Source organism: Dryobates pubescens, chromosome 2 (assembly GCF_014839835.1).
Source record: "Dryobates pubescens isolate bDryPub1 chromosome 2, bDryPub1.pri, whole genome shotgun sequence".
NCBI classification, from domain to species: domain Eukaryota; kingdom Metazoa; phylum Chordata; class Aves; order Piciformes; family Picidae; genus Dryobates; species Dryobates pubescens.
Window position 1 is genome coordinate 13932041 of NC_071613.1, and position 22037 is coordinate 13954077.

Below are 22037 nucleotides of genomic sequence, written 5' to 3' on the forward strand. Positions count from 1 at the left end.
TTTTTTTTACTGTTAAAGATCTCTTTACAATGGATATCATGGAATCATAGAATGGTCTGGGTTGGAAGGGATCTCGGAAAGTCATCTAGTCCGATCCCCCTGCAGTCAGCAGGGACATCCTCAACTAGATCAGGTTGCCCAGGGCCCTGTCCAGCCTCACCTTGAATATCTCCAGGATGGGGCCCCAACATGTCCCAGTGTTCCACCACTCTCATAGTAAAGAACCTGTTCCTAACATCCAATCTAAATCTGCTCTTACCCAGTTTGAAGCCATTGCCCCTTGTCCTGTCACTGTAGGCCTTTGTAAACAGTCCCTCTCCATCCTTCTTGCAGGCCCCTTTTAGGTTCTGGAATGTACTGGCATATAATTTGTTTTAAACAATATTTTTGAATCAAAGGGTCAACATGATACCTGTAGTCTCAAGTCTGGGTTCTTTCCCCAGTGTGCAAAGACTGAGATACTTGTTTTATTCCAGTTCAGTGCAGAAAAGGGTGATAGAGTATCCCCACAAAGCTAGCACACTGATTGTTGAGACAGTCCTTCACTTATGCAGTCATAATTAGCATATTCCTTGTTTACAGCGGTTTTACTAGTGATCATTATCCTTACTTTAAAGCTGATTGGAATATGGTTTCTTTGCCTTCATTTAAAGGTACAATAGGTTTTAATTTCACTGGGCAATCTCAGTGGGTAAGGATCTTTGAGAGGCAGTGAATATCCTAACTTCTAGAACTGTGTGGTTTAGTATCATAATGTATTATGATCAGCTTAAGGTGACTAAAGGTTATGTTTGGTTTCTATCATCTGTCAATATGTCCCTGATCACCCTTGCCTTCTGTTACGGTTCCTACCCAAACCTTTAAAGAACAATGCCTAAAGTTCATACTAACAACAATTAACTTAGAGACTAATTTGAACGTTTGTTATACAGGACCTTTCATTCTGGTTGCCTTGGTTTCAAAACAGACTCTTCATGGTTGCCTAACTTTGTAACTCTGTGGTTGCCTGATTCTGGTAATTTTTAGCTGCTTTTTCTTTGACAACAGCTATAATTACTGTGTATCATTTGATACAAATTCATTTAATGGTCATTCATGATAACGAATTCATGTAACGGTCCAGTTACTTGTTGTTAAATTCCTCTCAAAAGTATAAACCTGTGAACTGTGTTTACTGGAAAGGTTTATTCACACATTTCTTACTATCTCTCACTTTAGTTTCTTTATGCATTTCTAGAAGATGCAGTCAGTTCCTGCCCCCCTTCACACTACACAGATAGTTTAAAGTTATTGGAGAGTACAGTTTATTTATGTGTTGGTGAATCTTGAGCTGTGTGTAAAGTGAGCTGGAAAGAACAACAGCAGCCTATTGTTACATGAAACACTCTCCATGAATGGTGCCAACTTGGAACCTTCAATTCAAGGAAATATCATGTGCTGTAAGTTTGCAGGTGCATCCTGATCCTCTTTGTGCTTCCAAATACAGCAAAATTGAACTAGGCCCATGAAACTTCAGGGGCAGAGGGGATGATTACAAACAAGCTTTGAGAAAGGTCACAGAAGGGCGTACTACTATTTCATTTTCACTTCCCAGGGAGGGAAGGAGACGTCAGTACCAGATAGCTCTCAAGACTGGAGTATACACCAATGGAATGGAATGTACACCAGATAGAGCAAAATAATAGTTTAGAGAAAACAGCTGGAATGTGGATTTCTGACACTATATTTCTTATATAAATAACAAAGGCTGGGCTCTGCAATATGGGAACAAGTAGGTAATAAGCCAGGAGTAAAACTAAATTTCTTTTACTGCAGATTTTTATACAAGGTTACAGGAGGTGGTATATCAGCCTCAAAATGTAGTTGGTAGCAGTTAGAGAGTCTACAATCTGTTCAAGGAAGAACCTCAAACCAGTGAGACTAACATGTAGTTTACAAAGTTACATAGCAAGTAAGTTTTCTTTGCAGCCGGCCTTCAGTTTTAGTACTTGTAGCAAGGGCTGAAACTGAATAGCTCAGGGTTGAGCGATACAAAGTGTCTTTTCTAGTTTCTTTAAATAGCTTAAAATGAGCTTGCTTTGTTTTTCAAGCTTGAGTTCTACAAGCATCAGCTTGCTTCCTAAACTCTGTTTTGTTTCCTAGTAAGGTCAGAGATTTCTGACAAATGTGTGTATCTAGTGAAAACGGTATCAGAAGATACCACAACAGTAGGTTTTTAACTCAGGCAGAAGCTGCTTGCAACCAGCCCGTGCTCCCCAAATTGAACAGCTTGCGTGTGAATGCAGTGTTGCAAGCACTATCTAAGGGCTAATGGATGCATTAGGGTGAAGCCCTGAGGGAGGAAAGAATACCTGCTTAACAAGATAAATGTGTCCGATTAAAGAACAGATAGAAGCAAATGTTAACTTCTTCAATCCCTGACACTCTAAGCACAGCATATTAATCACAGTAGTCCACTGGTATTACAAGAATGCCTTCCCAAAATTTCCTAACTTAAAAAAATAAAGACTATTGGACAGAAACTTAGCTGCTCTTACTGTGATCTTCTAATAGTTAATTGTGGGAAGCAATAAGATTGCTTAAGGAGTTTTCAACATCAAGAGCCTCTTGAAAACAGGACAGCATAGGGTGTGGTTAAGTATGTCTTCAGACAGGAGAGAGCTACCTGGTTTATTGAGTGTTCCTGATGGTTTTAAGAAAGTAACTGACAAATTACTTTCATAGATGATTTAATTTGAAATTAAATTGTTTGGAGTATTCTATAGTGACGTGTCTGCTTCCAGATCTGAGCTGATACTCTGAAAATCCTGTGCTGTTTTGCACATGGAGCAGCCTACTTTGTCCAGGTGCTCTCTGAACTTCCAGTTGTGCTTACTGGATCTCACTTTCCTGGTTGGATGGGCAAATACTGCCAGCTTTGATTTTACATGTAACTGAGCATGCTAGGATTTTTTTGTTGTTGTTGTTGCCAACTTTGTGCCAGCTGAAGACATGCTAGGTGCTGGATCTTGTCTTTGGAAGGGAAAATGTCAGATACAAAAACTGTGAGCTTCCCTAAGATCTCATATATCAGGATTTCTTATATGGGCTGCCTAATCCAGAAAGACTGAGTGATTAAAGGTGGAAAAACCAACACCTTGCACCCCAGGACACCTGGGCAATTAAATTTTCCAAAATGTTCCTATTTAATTGTCATTGTTTGGCTGCTATGGAATGTGTAGTTTATAAATCTGGGATCTTCTGTTTAATTACCCTGCTGAAAACTTGTGAGTATTTACAAACCTGCATACATTTGTCAGTTCTGTAAACCTACCTCTTTGTATTAAACTCTTGATCCTTTGTCTCTCCTCCAGTGCTCCTGTCTGTAGCTGCAACCTCTCTTAGCAGGCTCCTTCCTTCTGTTGGCAGGATCTCTCCCATGGATGAGAAGGTCCTGAAGCACAATGATGGATAGCAGTGCTAATATTTGAACTACAAGAAGAATGGAACGTTCTCAGAAACTGTTTAGAGTACAGCTGAGTGAAACACTTGTAATGCTGCAATTCTGCAGTCACCTTCTTCACTGGCAATACAGAAACACTTCCTGGTTTATTGTGAAGTGAAGTCACAGAAAAAAATGTAAAACTGAAAAATGACAAAATGCCTGGATGATATCTAAAGATATGGTTTACTTCTTCCCCTGAGCCAGTCCTCAGTCTCCCAAATTCAGCTTGTGTGACTGGAGGGAAAAGCTGCAAATAAACTTTTCCACCTCTCCTCTCCTTGCTCCCTTTTGCACTTTTAATTCACATTGTAATACACACATTAAAAATTCTTGTAAACAGAAACATTCACAATGCTGTTACTTTTTCTAGATCCTGGGCTTTGTCCATTGCTATAGATTATAGCATTTCCAAGTAGGGATTATATTTCCCTTGCATTTGTACAACTGCATGAGATTTTCAGCAGTTACTACATAATAGGTTGGTGGCGGTGGTGGTGGTGGGTTTTTTTCCCTTTTTTAATGATTACTAATAGCTTTTAAGTCATGCATCATAAACCTTGAGATTTTCATACTCTATTAATAGATAAGGTGTAATTTACTTTGCGTTAATTTCCTCTGTTGGTTTTACCACTATTACTGATGCAGATTAATTTGAGTGGATTTATGGACAACTGAAACTCCAAGCAAATAGACATTCAACTTCTCTGTAATCTAGTAAACTGTCCACAGTTTCTCCATGAGAAATAGATGCAGGGACAGATTAAATGGAGTTTAGTTCTTTAATTTGTCAAGTCATGAATTACCACTAAAAGTTAAGAAAATGGAGCCCTTGTCACAGGTGTTTTGCAGTGAAATATGTTTAGGCAGCTTATAGAAATTTGGACAATTTGGATTTCCTTGCAACCACGTACCTATTACTTTTGGAAAGGTGCTTTTTAAAGAGCAGCTGTAAGATGCCGTTTCAGATTCGAGTCTCAAGAAGGCGAGTTGGATGAGACTGCCTGGCCATCTGCTGTGGCTTCGGGGCAGGTTGTCCCAAAACCTGGGAGGGGCAGGAGTCTCGCAGACAGCTAAAGCTTTATAAATATCAGTAAAGCAGGGAAGGCGGAGTGGGTGATCGTGAAGCTGGTGAGGCTTCACCCGCCCAGCTTCTGGGAGGGACGGCTCGGAGAAAGGATGGTTCAAAGGCTCCACGGCGCGGGAGGGCTCCTGGGGGCAGGGCCAGCGTTACAAGCCGAGAATTTTCTCTCTCTATGCATGCAGCGTTATCAAAGGCTACCCGAGCGCCCGCAGCGACGCTGCCGGTTTGAGCGGCTCATTCCCTCCCCTGGCTCTGCCCGCCTGAGGCGGCAACACCTCTTGGCCTCTCTCGCCCCGTACTCCGTGCGCTTGGGACCCAGTTGAGGCCTCCAAGAACGCACAGGACGACTGGCGCTGGCCGCAAATCCGTCAGCCCCGCGGCGGGCTCGTGTTGAGTCAGTCCCACCGCCTCCAGGGGGAAGGCCGGGGAGCCGCAGCCCACCCGGGCGGTCTCAAGGACAGAGCCGTGGGACCTCTCCCCTGAAGGAGGGAGCACACACAACTTCTCTCTGGCAGAAGCGAGGGCTGAAGGGTGGCCCAAGCCCTTCAGGCCGAGGAGCCAGGGTCTGAAGGAAGCCGTCATCATCCCGTAGCCCCTCAGGTGGCGGCTTCGCCGGGCTCCACGCCCCGCCCAGCCGGGCCCCCGCCCGCCTGTCAGCCCTGACGGGCGGCAACAGCCAATGGGAAGAGGGGACGGGGGGTGGGCGGGACGGCGACCGAGCCGCCCCCGCGGCGCTATAAAGTGCGGTGCAAGGGAGCGCCGCGAGCTGCGGGGCAGAGCTGAGCGGCGCGAGGAGCGGACGGGCCGGGCGTCCGAGGAGCGTCGCGCTGCTGGGATGGGTAATACTGTGGCTAGAGAGGATTTCGAGTGGGTCTACACGGACCAGCCTCATGCCGACCGCCGCAAGGAGATCCTGGGTGAGAAGAAGAGATGGTGGTGGGGCGGTTGCTCCTTGTCGCGGGTTGCGTGGCGAGGCGGGGGGGCACCCCACAAAATGGCTGCCAGCCGCCCGCGCTGGGGGGCGCCGCGCGGAAGGCGCAGCAGCGGAGTGTCCGCTCCTTACTGCCAGCCGTTAGAGGTTTCCGGCGGGGTGGTAGTCGGCCTCGGCCAGCCTTGGGAGCAGCAGCGTTGGCCGCGTACGTGGAGGCGGGAGCCACCGCCTTGGCGGCGCTAGCGGGGGAGGGGAAGGGAAGGAGCGAGGGGGAGGCTCGCTGCCAGTGAGGACGGCGCTCGAGTCCCGAAACGTTGGACAGACGATCCGGGCTTCCGTTTTGGGGCACGAAAGAGCGCTGAGGAGTGGTGCCGCTGGCTGGTGGACAGCGGTGTGGACAGCGGCGCGGTTACCCCTCCCTACCCGCCGCCGCAGCTGCCCGGTGCCGGTAGAAAACAAGCCGTATAACTGATAAGGTGTCTGCTGCTCGGTATAAATAGTTCGTGCGTTTTCGAGTCAGATGACTACCTGGGACCTGAGCTTACTCGAGCCCTTCTGAATTACTGGAGAGCTGTCAGTTCAAAAGCCATTTCCTTCCTGGGTAGGCTGGAGGTGGTACTGGTGCTTTGCTGTCAGGGTGTCTAATTGCTAGCAACAGGAAAATGCTCATTCCAGAAGATTCATTATAGCAATAAATGCCAGAAATGGAAAGACGGTGTGTTCTCACTACCTTTCCAGCCAAACTGTAGTTGGGAATAAGTATCTGCTCTTTTAATCGAAGTGGGTTAGTTAGCTGTAAGGAGAGCTCCTAAATACTTCTTTCTGTTTAATTCTTCCCATTCAGCTAAACATCCAGAGATTAAAGCATTGATGAAGCCAGATTACAACTTGATCTGGGTGGTTGTGCTGATGGTCCTTGCACAGCTGACTGCATTTTATCTAGTTAAAGACTTGGAATGGAAATGGGTAATCTTCTGGGCATATGTTTTTGGAAGTTGTATTAGCCACTCCATGACTTTGGCTATTCATGAGATTTCTCATAACAGTGCCTTTGGCAACAGCAAAGCAATGTGGAATCGATGGTTTGGAATATTTGCCAACCTCCCTCTTGGTCTCCCATACTCCATATCCTTCAAGAGATACCATATGGATCATCATCGTTACTTAGGAGGTGATGGAATTGATGTGGACATTCCTACCAACTTTGAAGGCTGGTTTTTCTGCACCCGTTTCAGGAAGTTCATCTGGATTGTTCTTCAGCCTTTTTTCTATGCAATTAGACCTCTCTGCATCAACCCTAAACCCATTACTCGACTTGAAATAATCAATTTGTTGGCTCAGCTTTCCTTTGATATCGTGATATATTACTTATGGGGAGTCAAATCCACTTTTTACATGCTTGCTGGTTCAGTACTTGGACTTGGGTTGCACCCAATTTCGGGACACTTCATTGCTGAACATTACATGTTTTTAAAAGGACATGAGACTTATTCCTACTATGGGCCACTTAATTTGCTTACTTTTAATGTTGGCTATCACAATGAACATCATGACTTTCCCAATATTCCTGGCAAGAGCCTCCCACTGGTAAGTTTACTTTTAAAGTTTTTACCCTACTTTAGCCCTACTTTAACTTGAAAATCAGGTAAAACACTGACAGAAGAAAGGAAGGTGGGGAGAGAAGAACTCTTAGCCCAACAAAACAGGTCAGTTTCTCAGTTGGGTGATAGAGGAGATAATTACCTTATCAGTGATATGCTGAAGAAGTTTCCAATGGACTGGCTGCTCAAGCCTCTTCCATAAGTAAAGGTGAAGAAACATGGTTTACACTTTGCACTAACTGGTATCCTGCAATTACAACCAGCCTTCTGTTGTGTTTGGTTTCTAAGTATGCACAGAGCTACTTAAGAAGCTGCAGATACCTTCAGAGATTTGTCTCCAGAACTTTAAGCAAGCATTGCAATACAGTGATTTTTCAGCCTCTTCTATTCCTGCCATTCCCTGGTGGTGGGAAGATGCTTTTATGTACTGCTAATGTTTGTTGTACTGCTGACCAATGTTTAACAGCTTTCAGTTTTGGAGCAGCTCCATTTTCTCTAGTGAGAACCTTTGAACCCTAAGTAAGTATCAGTTGTACAGTGACACAATTTAGACTTCAAAGCTAAGACTTCCACCTGTCACAGCTGAATGAGTAGCAGATGTGATTTTTCAACTAGCTTCTCCCTTCTTCAATCTTTGCTGGTTTCTTTTAAACAGGAGCTTAATTCTCACTGTCTATGTTTTCCCATTGGAGCATGGGAGCACAGGCTTCTGGGGTTACTCCTAAATCTAGTATTCTATTTGCAGTTTGACAGTAGCTGTGGTGCTGGTCTTGTAGCTTTGTTGTTGCACTTGGTAATAGTGAGACCTTCTACCTTTGGAGTGCAAACTTAATTGTTGTTTCAATTGTCAGGAACAACTGTTTCTGACCAACAGCTATTGATGGAACTCTCCATGAAGTAATTACTCCAGTACTTCTTTAGCAGGGCAGTTAAATTCTGTAACTGGTTTGAGGCTTCTTCTTTTTTGTTCTTGAAAAAGTGAGTTTCTCTTACTCGTGGATTTAAATCTTTTCCAACACAGCTAAAGTTGTGTTAACTCATTTTGGTTCACCAGCACAGATCTAGGTATTCAGCATTTCCTTTTGCATGAGTAAGAAAATGTAAACAGGGAATGCTTGGTAGTGTTGTTCATTTGTTTTAATTGCAGAGGTAAATACTCAGCTCTTCTCCAGGACTCTTAAATCTGCAGTTCTGATAACAAAACAAAGCCTTCTTTTAGAACAGTGTAGTTAATTTTACTGGACTGGATTCTGCTGTGTGCTAAAGATCACTGAAGTACTGAACACTTAATTCCAGCTGGGGTACTGGTGAGCTGGGAATAATTAGTGCTGAATGAAGTACACTGGCTAGATGCAGTCTTATAGGTGTGATGATGGAACAAAACCATCTTCAGCTCCAAATCGAGACAGAAATATCTTGAGTGAGTTCCTGGCTTGTACAGATTTTCTTTTTCCTTCTGTTTAAAGTTATGGAATTCAGTGACAGTTTTGGTCTGTTCAGGTTTTTAAGGCTTTAGCTGGTTAGCTTTAAATATTAGAAAGGAAATCTAACTGGGACCACAGCTCTTTGTTTTAAGCAGTGGGTTGGTCAGCATGTACATCTGAGAACAAATTCTTTGTAAGCAGTCTATATTCATTCTTTAATATCTGCCTTCAGAAACAAGATGCTCCTGAGCTTTTATTTTTTTTTTTTTTGAAGGCTGAGGCTTGAAACTATATGTAAAAAGAGCTGTGTTAAGCATCTCTTCCTACAACTCACAACATCCATTTTGTGATACTCATAATCTGTGAGTCACCCACTTCCACTAGCAACCAAAGTGCTTGCTTTTGTGAGCTACATCATCCCATAGGTAGCACAGTGAACAGAATTCAGTTTGCAGAGTTTGTTCTGCTTAGCTTGAACACCAAAGTTTCACATGAAGTTTGCTTAACCAGGGAGTTGCTTTTTTTTCTTCAAGCGACTTTCACATTGTGGCACTAGCAGCCTTTTCTGGAGAATCTTGCATCTAAACCAAAACTGGTGCCCTGCACAAAGGTACAGGCTGAGGACTGGAAAGCTGTCACAATTGGTGCTAATAAAATAGTAAATAGACCTTGTATCTCCTCTTTAGGTGAAGAAAATAGCAGCTGAATACTATGACAACCTGCCACAATATAACTCTTGGATAAAAGTACTGTATGACTTCGTGATGGATGACACAATCAGCCCATACTCACGTATGAAAAGGCAATTAAAGGGTGAAGTGAAACAAGATTAAACTTCTGGCAACCAAAAAAAAAAAAACCACTCTGAAATGTCTGCTTGCTTTTGAAGTGGCTGGTATAAGGTCTCTTGCTAAAGCTGTTCACCTGCGTCCTGAATTAAGATCTACAGCAACATAGTAATGCATCCTTAAGGACTTTGTAGCAGACTCCTACCAGCTATAACATTCCTCACAGTCCTCAGATTAACTGGTTTAATGTGTCTTATGTTTGCCTAAGGATCAGTGTTATATGCATAATGCTCAATAACTTTGTTACAGAATTTACTTTGTCAGGTGTTAAATCTATATGAAATATGTCTGGCTCATAATATTTTAAAAGATCTCAATGTAGTCCACTGCCCACAACATGCTGTTTTAGATGACCATAGTGTGAAAATGCTGTACTTAACCAATCATGTTACTTTAGAATTAACAGGTATCTTAAACCTTCTGCGGGTGGAAACCTTTCCTACCTGGTGGAAAAGCTAAATTTGCACAGAAATGTCTGCTTCTGTTTAAAGATGTAGCATGTCACTTGAAGCATTGCTTTGAAGTTCCACCCTTTTTTACTGAAAATACCTTCAAGGAGCCATCTCTCAAAATGAAACTGGTATCTTTGAGACGGCTTGTGTGACTTCCTTATAAAGGGAAAAAAAAAGAAGTGGGGAATTCAAGGGTACTGCCAGTTTTGTGTCTGTACCTACTGCCTTGAGCTGTTTGTGTTAGCATATATAGCTTGGGCAGCTAGCATTTAGAATTGGGGGGGTGTGGGGCTGTTACTAGGCAACTTAATATCACTGACTAGGTTTTTTCATATTGGAAGAATCTTGCTAGTTGAGGCTTTTTCTGATTTGCAAAGAATGATTGAGTTTGTCCTAGCTGGTTCTGCTGCTGCCATGGTTTTAAATGCTCAGTCTACGGATACTCATTTGGAAATTTGGTTTGTATGATAAACAATCAACTGAAGCAGATAGTGTTCTGGCAAACAAGGCCAGCCACAACCAATGTCAGCTCTACCCATTAAGCATATTTGTTATTTGTGTACACAAAGATTTTGCTAAATGATCTTTATTTCTGCCCCTTCCCGCCCCCCAACCTACAGTAACCTACATAAACACTTTATTAAAATGTGGTGAGAGAACAGCTGGTGATATCAGATTTCCTGCTCAAGGTTTTAGATTGGTAAACAGAGAATGGGTAGACTTTCTGAACACTGAAGAATCTCTACATACCTCAGCACAGGGTAGTTGCTTTCTGTCATCTAATGCACTGATGATGACTTCAAGTTGTTAACGGTGTCTGCAAATTGCCCTTGTATCTTTAACCTTATCTGGAAGATGGAATCAGATGAAGATGGAAGTCTTAGCTGCTGCCCACAGTGGTCTGCTGTAAGTAACTTAATTTGTAGATGCCTTCAGCTCCTGCATTTTGTCCATTCTTTTTTTGGAAGAAGCAGTGTCTGACAAAAATGCGTTGGTGTGTCTTAATCCTTGCTTAACTGCAGTCCTGGTTTTAAAGTGTTTAAGTGTGGGGCTCTCATCTGTGGTTAAGCAATAGAAATGTTATGAAAGTATGACAACCACTTACGAAGTGACTTCATTAAGATGACAATAACATGCTAGGGCAGTGGCAAAATACACTTTATCCCTATTTTTACATGTAATTAAAAAAAGGCACATATTGAAGTAATACTGGGTGACCTTTCTACAGATCATCTTGTGCTGAAGGACTTGATCTTTAATGAAATTTGGCATTTTTATAGCAGATGCAAAACCTGTTCTACCGAGTGGTGGTAGAGATGAACTGTAAAGAACCATTTCAGAAGGAAAAACTGACTTTGACTGAAAGACCTGAACAGGTTTAACAGGCTGCAAAACAGTTTTTTAGAGACACTTCTGTACAACTGCTCGATTTTTAGGAAGCAAAAGATGGAATTACCTCTCTGGGTGTTGATGGCTTACCATAGCTGGATGAAGGATAGAAAGTTTTACACCTAAATTTAAGAAATCCTAGATGAATACTTAAGTAGAGTTCAGTGTAAAAATGTTATGCTTGGGCTTAGTTACCTACTTCATAGAATTACTGATGCCCCTTACTGTCTTCCCATTGGGTGCTGCAAGTGTGTATTGCTGCTTTTAAACAGGACTGAAGTTGCCATCTCACATTTAATCATAGAACAGAATTCAGAGAACTGTTCCAGTTGGAAAGGACCTCTAAGATCAAGTCCAACTGTCAACCGAAGACCACTATGCCCCAAAGTGCCATGTTCACACGTTTCTTTAGTATCTGCAGGGATGGTGACTCCACCTCCCTGGGCAGCCTCTTCTAGTGCCTGACCACTCTTACAGGAAAGAAATTTTTCCTAACATCCAACCTAAACCTCTCCTGGCACAATTCCAGGCCACTTCCTCTCATTGTATTACCTGCTGCTAGGGGAAGGAGACCAACCCCCACCTCACTCCAGCCTCCTGTCAGTGAGGTGTACTGAGCAATGCTTGAAAGAGCCAGGACTGAAGTTTGGATCTAAACCATGGTCTGATTCTTGCAAGCAGTGGTAACCACAATTTTTAGGCTTATAATTCCTGAGAGATACACACAAGAGGCTTTGGCATGGGACTTCAGCAGGAGGGATTCTGCCAGATGCAGACCATCTGACAGTTAACCTGTATTGCAGCATAGTTTTATTCCTAAAACGCAGAAGCATTTCTGAACTACTGGTGAAAGGAATGTAGGCCAGGTGGACTACCTGACTTGTTTGTTACATTCTGAGTGAATAATTCTTTTTCTGCAGTCACAATGCAGTGTTGGTCCAAAGGTATGGCACAGAAATAAGAATTAATATTAAAAAGAAGACATGTGAATCATGTAGCTATTGTTTTTAATGACTTGTAGTTGTCTTTTTAATTCTAAGGAAATATAACTGGCATAAACAGGTTAGTATACTTTTTAGACTATTTTATGTGGAAGTTGGAACTTGGACTAACCACTGAAGAACAAATTAAGCCCAAAGAATATTAGAACTCTTGGCAGTTAACCTAATTATATTTTATTCCCCAATAAATCTGCTCAGGTGGAATGAGTTAACTTTTGCCTTTCTACATGCTTATTCTGTGTCAATAAAGCATCTTGCTAGTTTGTCAGACCTTTTCCTTTATGTGAAATCACCCAGGAGTTTAACTGCCAAAACACAGCTGACTTTGGGTCAGCTCTGTTAAACATGTCACTCAAATATTTTAGCTGCAGTTAAGTCATGCAGAGCTCTGAATCCTGCAGGGCTTTCTGAGTAGCTTACAGCTTTTGGAATAAAGCCTTGCATGGGTTTGTTTATGGCATGCAATAAGCCTTGCATGGCTTTTAAACACACACCCCTCCCTTCCCTCCCCCACCAATTATTTGAAGCTGCTTAAGTGGAGTAAGAAATGCATCCTGGAATCTGATTACACGAGGCATGAGTTTTCCCACAGGACAGGCATGGGTATATTCTTTCAAAACCACTTTTCCCTCTGGCATTCTTGTTTTGCTGTTGAACTTGTCTGCTCCACAACAGTGGGCAATTAATGTGTTAAATGGATGCATGTTTCTGGCTATGGAACTCCATACTTTCAGATCCAGGGCAAGGCTTCCTAGCAGGAACGAGAGGTTAGTTGAAGTGCAGTTATGATTTATTTTTTTTCTGTCTCAGAATGTATCTGGCTAAACCTTTAAATGTGGACAGAAATGGCTCTCTTCTGTAGAGGTGGACACTTAATGAGCTTAGTGGTTTACCTTTTTACCTTTGCCTCCTTTATTCTTCTATCAGATGAAGTGGCATGCCACAGTAGAACTTAAAGCTGCTCATTCTTCAATTATAAGGGCTCAATAACCAATATGCCAATGTTGTAGCCTGTAGGCTGTCATACTAATCTTGTTGGACAAACAGGAGAAAAGTTGCTTTAAGTAGTGGTCTTGCATGGTAAGTGGTCTAAGACACAGCTTTTGGAAAGTGTACTCTGTAATTTGCAAGAGCCTCAAAAGACTTAAGGCAGAGCAAGTTCTCCTGGTTTTTTCTTTTGCTTGTATATTGCAAAGCACAGGAGCTACTTCTGGGTCTGCAAATATTCCTTCTGCAAGGTCATAGGAAAACAATCAGACAAATAGGTCTGATAAAATCCTGTAGATATGCCTTTAGTAACCTGCAACTCCACATAAAGAATTCTATCCTCTCTATCAAATCTATTTCACAGTCAAGCCTGCCATACTACAGAAGGCTTTAATCAGGACAAAAATGTTCCCTATTGAGCAAAGAACAAAGATAGTTTGTTTTAAATGTACTTTTCCCCCCTTGCTGCCAGTTCTCTGTGCTGCTGCTGCTCCACATACATGCTTAAGTTAGCATCTAATGTGCTTTGGGACAGAATCCTTTAGGTAAGTGGCTAGCCTCAGGACAAAGGAGAGAAGAGTGGTGTGATGAACAATTTCTTGATCTTCTCCCAACAGAAACAAAGTGACTAGAGGGAAAAACTCCTCTAAGCATGCCTGCTAGATGTGGTAGGTGAACATGCAGGATGAAGGAGTGGTCTCTATTGCATGAGAAAGCTTGTTCCTTAAAGCCATTCTCATTTTCTATGGGGAACAAGTAGAAGAAATCTTGCAGTTTCTTTCTTACCAAGTTTGTTGGTTTTGAAATGATCAGGATAGCCTAGTCCAAATTTCCCACAAGAAGCAGTGGGGGTACAGCACTTAACTGTGTGAACAGTCAAATAGAGTTCAGTTGCCTAGCTGTGTCTGCTCCTAGGCAAAGGAGTAGCCCAGACAAAGTAAGAAAACAGGATGTGGCCACATTACTGACCTAGTACTTTCTGCCTTTCAACTTCAGCTTTTCTTGTAAATTTAAATCCTCCTGCACACCACTTCCTCAATGCCACAGGTTAGGAAGAATGATCATAAGCCACCTTGGTTATTAAACATGTTTTGTGTTAGAAGTCTGGACAAGACTACATTGTTATTACTACTTGAATTGACTGTGCCAGGACTTCAGCACTTTATTCCTTCATAAGCTCACCAACTGTAGCTATCTTATATATGGTAGCAGATATTTCCTTTCTACCTATAAAGGAGAAATCATTCCTGTGGCTCTTTTCAACTGTAAAGAGTGGCTTGCTTGCCCCATCACTTTTCCAAGGAAGGATGACAAACATTTCTAAGTTGTATCACTGAAGTTGTATCACAGTTAAACCTTTTTTCTTTAATTCCTGGTTTGGGATTTTACATATAGTTTGTTTTGAGACCACTGTTTTTGCCTTCCTGTGGCATGCTGTACCTAAAAGTAAAATGAGTGGCAGTTTCAAACTCCATAGTTGAGGTATTGTATAATATTGTATAATGTTTTCACAGGGCTTCTGTGTGACTTCTCTCATTGAGCTGAATGTATTATTGTACTAAAAGAATTCACATCTTACCTTCTCACACTTGTAGCTATGGTAAAAGGTGGTAAAAAACCATCCTGTGAAGTTGTAGATTTAGAACTAAAACACAGAAGTTTTATGTAACATAGGTAGTTCTTGTCTAGCTCTATACATGACATATAGGTATGATTTTACACTAAAATTAGTCATTTAACTGATGTATACTAATTGCATTGCCTCATAGAATGTTAGGGGTTGGAAGGGACCTCCAGAGGTCAAGTCCAACCCCCACGCCAAAGCAGGATCACCTAGGGCAGGCTGCACAGAAACACATCCAGGTAGGTTTTGAAAGTCTCCAGAAAAGGAGACTCCACACCCTCTCAGCCTGTTTCAGTGCTCCAGCACCCTCACAGTAAAGAAGTTTCTCCTCATGTAATGACCTCATCATAATGAATATCCACAAGTGAAACTACTCTGAGATAAAATGATGATTCTTCCTCTTGGATTTCTGGGAACCACAGCTCTAAACCTGATTTATATTTACAAGCAGACAAGTATCTGCTTTATATGCAGGAACTTAATTTGTTGGTCTTATAAGCCAAGCCCTGAGTCACTGAGTTGAAAGTTTCCCTGCAAGAGGGAGGGAATATCATACAGTGTTGTGAAAAATCACAGTGGTAAGTACAAGCTGCTGTGAGCATTGTGCTTTTGAAATTCAAGTCTGTGGTGACTAGTAGTTTTTAACAGCCTTCCACGTTTACCTTTGGCAAAACCAAACAAGATCTTTGTTCAGATGGCAACTCTGAGAAGAAGCTAAGACCTAAGGTGCTATTCCCTCTCAAGCCAAGGCCAGTCTTCAAGTGAGGCTGTTCATAACATGGCAATTTGTTTAAAAGAACCATGATCTTGTCCCTCTTTAAAGTGGGGATGGGGGGGAAGTGTAGAGAATAAATGTTGCTTACAAAAACTATTTTATTTCTGTTTTACATGGAAATTTCAGTACTGAAATTTAAGTAGTTGTTATCAACCTCCCCATGAAATTTGCTAGGAGAAATCACCCAGTTATATTTCTGATCATTGTCCAATGGTTGCAGTGTTCCTAGGAAGAATATGACTAATAAAAAACAGGACCTGAGATTAAAGAAATTCATAGAATGACAGCAGTGGGTAAAAAAAATCCATGATGATGGCTTGTAGGTTTCCAAAATTAGTTCAGCTTTCAGTGTTTAACTCAGATACTTCCCCATTTGCTGCTGCTGCAAGTTATGATCCTTCTTGCCAAGATGGAACTTATTAAAAAAAACCCAAACCAACCAAGCAAAAAAAAAAACCCCAGCAACACAAAAACCCAAACAAACCCTCCAAAATATGAGGCTTGTTTCTTAAAACAATAACATTTGCCTTTCTACAGAGGATATCAAAATACTTGAGTTGAATTCAGATAAGTAATAGAATTTTTTGGCCTTTGATTTTTTTTGTTTAAAAAAGCCCCAAACAACAAAAAAATAACATCAATGGCTTTTTATGCAACTTACAGTCTCAATGTTTCTTAGGTAGCTGTTAAATTGTATCCTAGCACTTTCAAACTTTACTCTCTCCTGACAGCTTGCCATCTGTGGATAAGTTCTTTTGATAAGGTGAAGGGAAGCTGTTAGAACCTCCGAGAACCCGTGCTGGCACAATCATAATGTGTGCCTGGATTTGGGAAAGGCATGACTAATTGTGTGATCAAGTACAGTGCAGCACTTTCCCAGTCTACTTTCACAGCTCTCTTCTCCCAGAGATTCCTCCAGACTTCTTGCAAACAGCAGTTTTCATTTGAAGCTGTAAACAGCTCCTGGAGAAGTGTAAACACTTTGAAGGGTTGGCCTCTAGGCTTCTGAGGGATTTCTGATTAAGGGCACCAGCTGCCTCTGAATGGTATTACCTCTTCAGCACTAAAAGCACATTTTAGCACATTTCTAATGTAAGTGGAGGTAAGCAGGAAATGTCTAGTTTATTTTTTTTATTCTGCAAATAGGTAAGAATAGTTTATAGTAGTAGGTTATGATGGCCTTTTTCCAGGTACAGTTTAAAAAGCTAAGAGATTTGGTACAGCTTCTTTCAAACCTGTCTCTTGTAAAATCAGGTGCCACAGGTATTACAAAACTCTCCTCCCATTATTCTCTTCTGGGAATTGTCCAAATGTGTCACCTGCACAGGGACTGACGCAGTTCTTCATACATTATTTGATCCTAACAATGCCAAGAGAAGAGGAAACAATACTTCAGACAAGAGGTAAAAAAAAAAAAATGCAGTGTGAAGAAGTGACTTTATATGTATCATTTAATAATCATTAATAGAGTGACACAAAGCAGCTCTAGAAACTGCTAGCTATGTTTAAAAAAAAAGGACAAACAAAACCTTAATGCCCTGGCTCATAAATGAGGTCTTTCAGTGGCAGTCACCAACAATATGTAATTAACACAAGTCTTTGGCAGACTCCCTACACTGTATTGTCATGCTAGGTTCAGATCACAACTTCACTGAGATGACACTGCCATTTTTGCCAGGGGAGCTGCTGAACTCCCATCTTGTTCTGCCAAAGGTACAGATGAGATCATTTTTGCTCGGCTGACTTATCTCTAACTGTTCCTTTACCCTTTTCATGACTCACTCAAAATTAAGTAATTCTGTCCCTCAACTGTAAAGATGTTAACTTCCATTGAAATAATTTCCTTCAGAAGGGACTTTTTAGAGTGTCAGGAAATGATAGGAAGCGGGGGAATGGAACAAAAACAGAAATGGGTAGATTCAGATTGGATATTAGGAAGAAATTCTTTACCATGAGGGTGGTGAAACACTGGAACAGGTTGCCCAGGGAGGTTGTAGAATCCTCATCCCTGGAGGCTTTTAAGGCCAGGCTGGATGTGGCTCTGAGCAACCTGCTGTAGTGTGAGGTGTCCCTGGCCATGGCAGAGGGGTTGGAACTGGACAATCCTTGAGGTCCCTTCCAACCCTTACAATTCTCTGATTCTATGATGTCTGTTCACAGGGAGAACTTGTTTTGGTTTATCTTGAGTCAGCCAATTAAACCAAAAAGCAAGTTAATTGAACTCAAAGATGTATATGGGAGGGGAAAGAAGAGTTAGAAGCACTAATCAGTGACATGCAGCTTTTATTTATTTTCCAGTGTTTGTAAGATGTGGAGGGTTGCTAGATTGAATTTGTCTAACAAACTGGAAGTAGCAGCTAGGAAAGGGAGAGAAGTATCTTGTACTCCAAAAGGTATTTTGAAATATTTACCTGAAAATTCTTCTGCTGGGTATAACTGAAACATAGGTCTCTGAGACATGACATTTAAGCTGCCTTTGTGATGCTGAATGACACTTCTGGTAACTGTGAAGAACTAGGAGTAGGTCTTAATACTTAACCATTGATTATTATGGTAGAGGAGATGTTTTAAGTTTGTGTGGCTGTTACTTCTGAAATGTTTGCTTAGTAATTAGCAAAGGGGAAGAAAACAACCAAGATTATTTTTCAAGGCTCTAGGAGCCAAAGATCACTTTCAAATTTTAGAAAGGTCACTGACCATCAGTATATAATAATGATGAAAGGAAATAGTAAACTTCTCTTTGGGTAGAGGTCAAAGTGAATATACTAATGTATTTTGCATGCAGTATAGTCTTGGCAGTGTAGAGATCTATACACAAGCTCTACAGCTACAGCAATTCCTCTGTATATTAACTTAATTACAGCAGTTAAGATGATTGAATAGCTTTCCTTTCAGTCATTAAAAAAGAACAGGTCATAAGGAAACCTCTAAAACAAACTTCCTTGACAAACAAAAAAGGAAGAGACTGATAAATAACTAAGATGGTTACAGTGGGATTTACATCTTATCTCAAAATTATGTTTGCACATTAACAGAGATGGTGGAACATCTGAGTGTCACATCCATCTAGGTGGTGGCAAGGTGTGGTGCACTCCACATGCCTTGAATTTTAACTGCAGTCAGAGATGTAAGAGGTTGGGGCAAGGTCAATAACTATTCTGGGAATGTCTAAGGTGCCACGCTACAAGATAACCTTGATAGCATGGTAATGCATTATCTCCAGCTGAAAAGGGAGACCTAATTTCTGACCTTGCAACAGATATCAGGTTTGTTTAATGCAGTCAGTTAGAAATACATGCAAGTGCACAGCAACCTTAACTACTCCCACCAGATTCCAGCATAAGACAATCCTTTCCAGGGGAGTAGTGAGGCTCCCATATTTGAAGCTTATCTTACCTTTTTTGATACTGAAGATTTCACTTTCTTAAAAGCTTCTTCAAAATGTCTATGGGAAACCTTGATTTCTCCTTAAGAACAAAGCATAGAAGATTACTATAAATGGCAAAGTAAGAGGCAATCACTTGACTGTTGCATTTATTTCAACAAAGTGTTCATGAAACCTAGCAGCTTATGCTAGTCAGTTGGATGAGATTTGATTCAGCAGTGTTATGAACACCTCAAATCTCATATCTTATGTAGACTCCTGTCCATGATGGTAGGAAAGATTTTAATTCTTCTATCCCTTGCACTTTAAGCCAAAGAGTACTTAGTTGTTTCAGCAAGTTTAGTTATTAATGCTTCAACTTGATGACTAAGAATTTCATTCATAAGTTAACTGCAGCTTCTATCAAATCCAGTTGGAATTCAAGTCCTTTAACCTTCCTGGAAGTGGATACCTTGGATCCTGCTGCTTCCACACTGGGCTATTTTCTACAAATATTTAATATAAAGCTTCCCTACAGAGTGTTTTCTAGTGAGTATCCAGTATGTCATTCCAGTTCTACTGCAGGATACTAAATTCCTAAATAACTGACTTCATATCATTGCTTTATCTGGCACTACCCATACTGATGAAAGCTTTCACTTCTACAGCTCCCTGTGTTTAGGTTGATGCAAATTGCCTTTTTGACCCTAATCCAACTATCCACAGTAATTATGTCTAATAACAACCTTTTGAAACAGGTGGTTGTTTTGTAGGTTTTTTTAAGTCATGTAAAACATAAGCATACCTGAAGTAAAGAATAGATTTCTCTGCTCTCACAAGCAAGAGCCTTGTTTAATTTAGACTTAAGGATCCCAAGACCCCACTACTGAACAGATTCATTACAATCCTACCACTATGCACAGGTATCAGATGAGAAATGTACAAAAATAGGTCTTTAGAGTCAGTTTGGTATAAAACAGAAGACTAAGTAGTCTAGAATTATTGTTACTTGAAGAGTAAAGATGAAAGTTAAAGGTCACTGAACTAAACTCACAACCTTGCTGCTCTTTCTCATCTCAGTCCTCTGAAGCTCTTATTCAGGGTTCCCATTACCATAAAAAGTTATACCAGCATAAATGAAAATGTAAACTCAAAATATCATCAGTTTAACTTAATTCCCTAAGGAAACACTACTAGCAGTAAGGAAAAAAAAGTTCAACTTCTGCCCAGGAAGGTGGTGGAGTCACCGTCCCCGGAGGTGGTCAAGAAACATGTAGATGTGGTGCTTCAGGATAGATTTTAGTGGTCATGGTAGTTGGGTTATGGTTGGACTTGATGATCTTAAAGGTCTTTTCCAACCTTAATGACTCTATGATTTGTAACTCCCAGTTGAAGTCCTGGCAAGAGCTACTGGTGAGCTCAACACCAAAGATAAAAAATGGCACTCAGATTTTCCTAGTGCCATTGCTACTACAAATCTGACAATTCTTGTTTGGCTCAGGAGTCATCATTTACATAGAGCATGCACACCTTTATACTTGCTTTGAACTACCTTAAATACTTTATATTCCATTTATCCTCTCACTATTAAGATTTTTTTAAAGCTTTCTTACCTTTCCTGCTTTGAGCATCGTGCAGGGCCATTTCTTGTCTCAAGGCACAAATCGAAGCCTCACGCACTAGAGCGGAGAGGTCGGCCCCTCTGCAGATACCAACAAAATACATTAGTCTAAATTTCCCTTCTCTTTTGCTGATGGCAATACAGCAAGGCAAGATACTACAAATGATGGCAAGGAAAAAGGCAAACCCCACACCTAGCATCCTTAGAAACACCACAGGATTGAATAATATTGTGCTACTTTATGAAAACTTAGTACTTCTGTTTTGTTTGGTCAGTCTTCTGAAAGATGCAAATGGAAACACACGTCATTACAAAAGGGAGTTGCCCTGCTCAAAATATGCAGCAACAGGTAACATGCTCTTAAAATAACAGTACCCACAAACCATGGTCAGAGCAGGCTTTACAAATATTGGTTTTCAGCTGTCAAACTTCTCACAAACCTTCAAGCTCTACTACAAGTCACTGAACCAAAGACCACAGCAACCCTCAAAACACAAACCAACCCAAACATAACAAAGCTTCAAAAAGCTTTGCTCTATTATATTATTTATTTATAGTTAATGATTTTCTGGAATTCACAGAAGATGGGCACAGGGGAGACCTTATAGTGGCCTTCCAGTACCTGAAACATCATCATCAAAACAACATCATCAACAAAACCAACCTAACAAAAACAACCAACCAACCACAACAAAAAAAAAAAACAACCACAAAGCCACACAGGCATGCAAAAAACCCCAAACCCAAGCCCCAACAGTAAGTACAAGGGGCTGAGAAAGGAAAATGCTCATCTTTCCTAAATACGAAATGAGAACAAGCTAAAAAAATCATTACTGGTGAGAGCTTCCATTTCTAAGATTCAAAAGCAACACTGCGACAAGCAGTGTGTCACAAATGTATAGATTAATAGAATGGTTTGGGGCGGAAGGGACCTTGCAGACCATCTAATTCATGGGCAGGGACACGTCCACTAGACCAGATTGCTTAAGGCCCCATCCAACCTGGCCTCAAACACCTCCAGGGAGGGGGCATCTATGATCCCCTTGGGCAGTGTCTCACTACCCTCCCTGTGAAGAACTTCTTCCTAATCTCCAGTCTAAATCTCCCCTCTTCCAGCTCAAAGTCATTCCCCCACATCCTCTCACACCAAGCCCTTGTGAAAAAAAATCCCTTCCCAGCTTTCTTGTAGGCCTCATTCATGTTACTGGAAGGCCACCTTAAGGTCTTCCCAGTGCCCATCTTTCATGAATTCCAGAAAATCATTAACTATTAATAAATAATATAATAGAGTAAAGCTTTTTGAGGCTTTGTAGACTACAATTGCTGTTTTCTTCATGACAGCTATGATTCTCAAGCTTTCCTAAAAAAGGCACCTTTGGTATTCCCAAAGCACAAGCTGGAATAGGCCCTCATTACTTTGCCAAACACATTGCTTTGAACTGTGTGATAGAGTAA

General features: G+C 41.3%; 2 protein-coding genes across 2 annotated transcripts in view; one reads left to right on the forward strand and one right to left on the reverse strand.

Moving 5' to 3' along the window:
• The first annotated feature begins 5350 nt into the window (after positions 1 to 5350).
• Positions 5351 to 10099, forward strand: DEGS1 (delta 4-desaturase, sphingolipid 1). Its single transcript, XM_054170381.1, has 3 exons — positions 5351 to 5482; positions 6341 to 7083; positions 9208 to 10099. Exons 1-3 carry the CDS (start codon positions 5401 to 5403, stop codon positions 9352 to 9354), a joined length of 972 nt encoding a protein of 323 aa, XP_054026356.1. The 5' UTR covers positions 5351 to 5400; the 3' UTR covers positions 9355 to 10099.
• Positions 10100 to 16092: 5993 nt separating this feature from the next.
• The window catches only part of NVL (nuclear VCP like), a 43361-nt gene continuing 37416 nt past the window's right edge, over positions 16093 to 22037 (reverse strand). The window contains exons 21-23 of the mRNA XM_054170395.1: positions 20575 to 20663; positions 18994 to 19064; positions 16093 to 16957 (exon numbers count right to left, since the gene is read on the reverse strand). Of these exons, the coding sequence (XP_054026370.1) occupies positions 16913 to 16957; positions 18994 to 19064; positions 20575 to 20663 (205 nt within the window). The 3' untranslated portion in view covers positions 16093 to 16912. The remainder of the gene's footprint in view (positions 16958 to 18993; positions 19065 to 20574; positions 20664 to 22037) is intronic.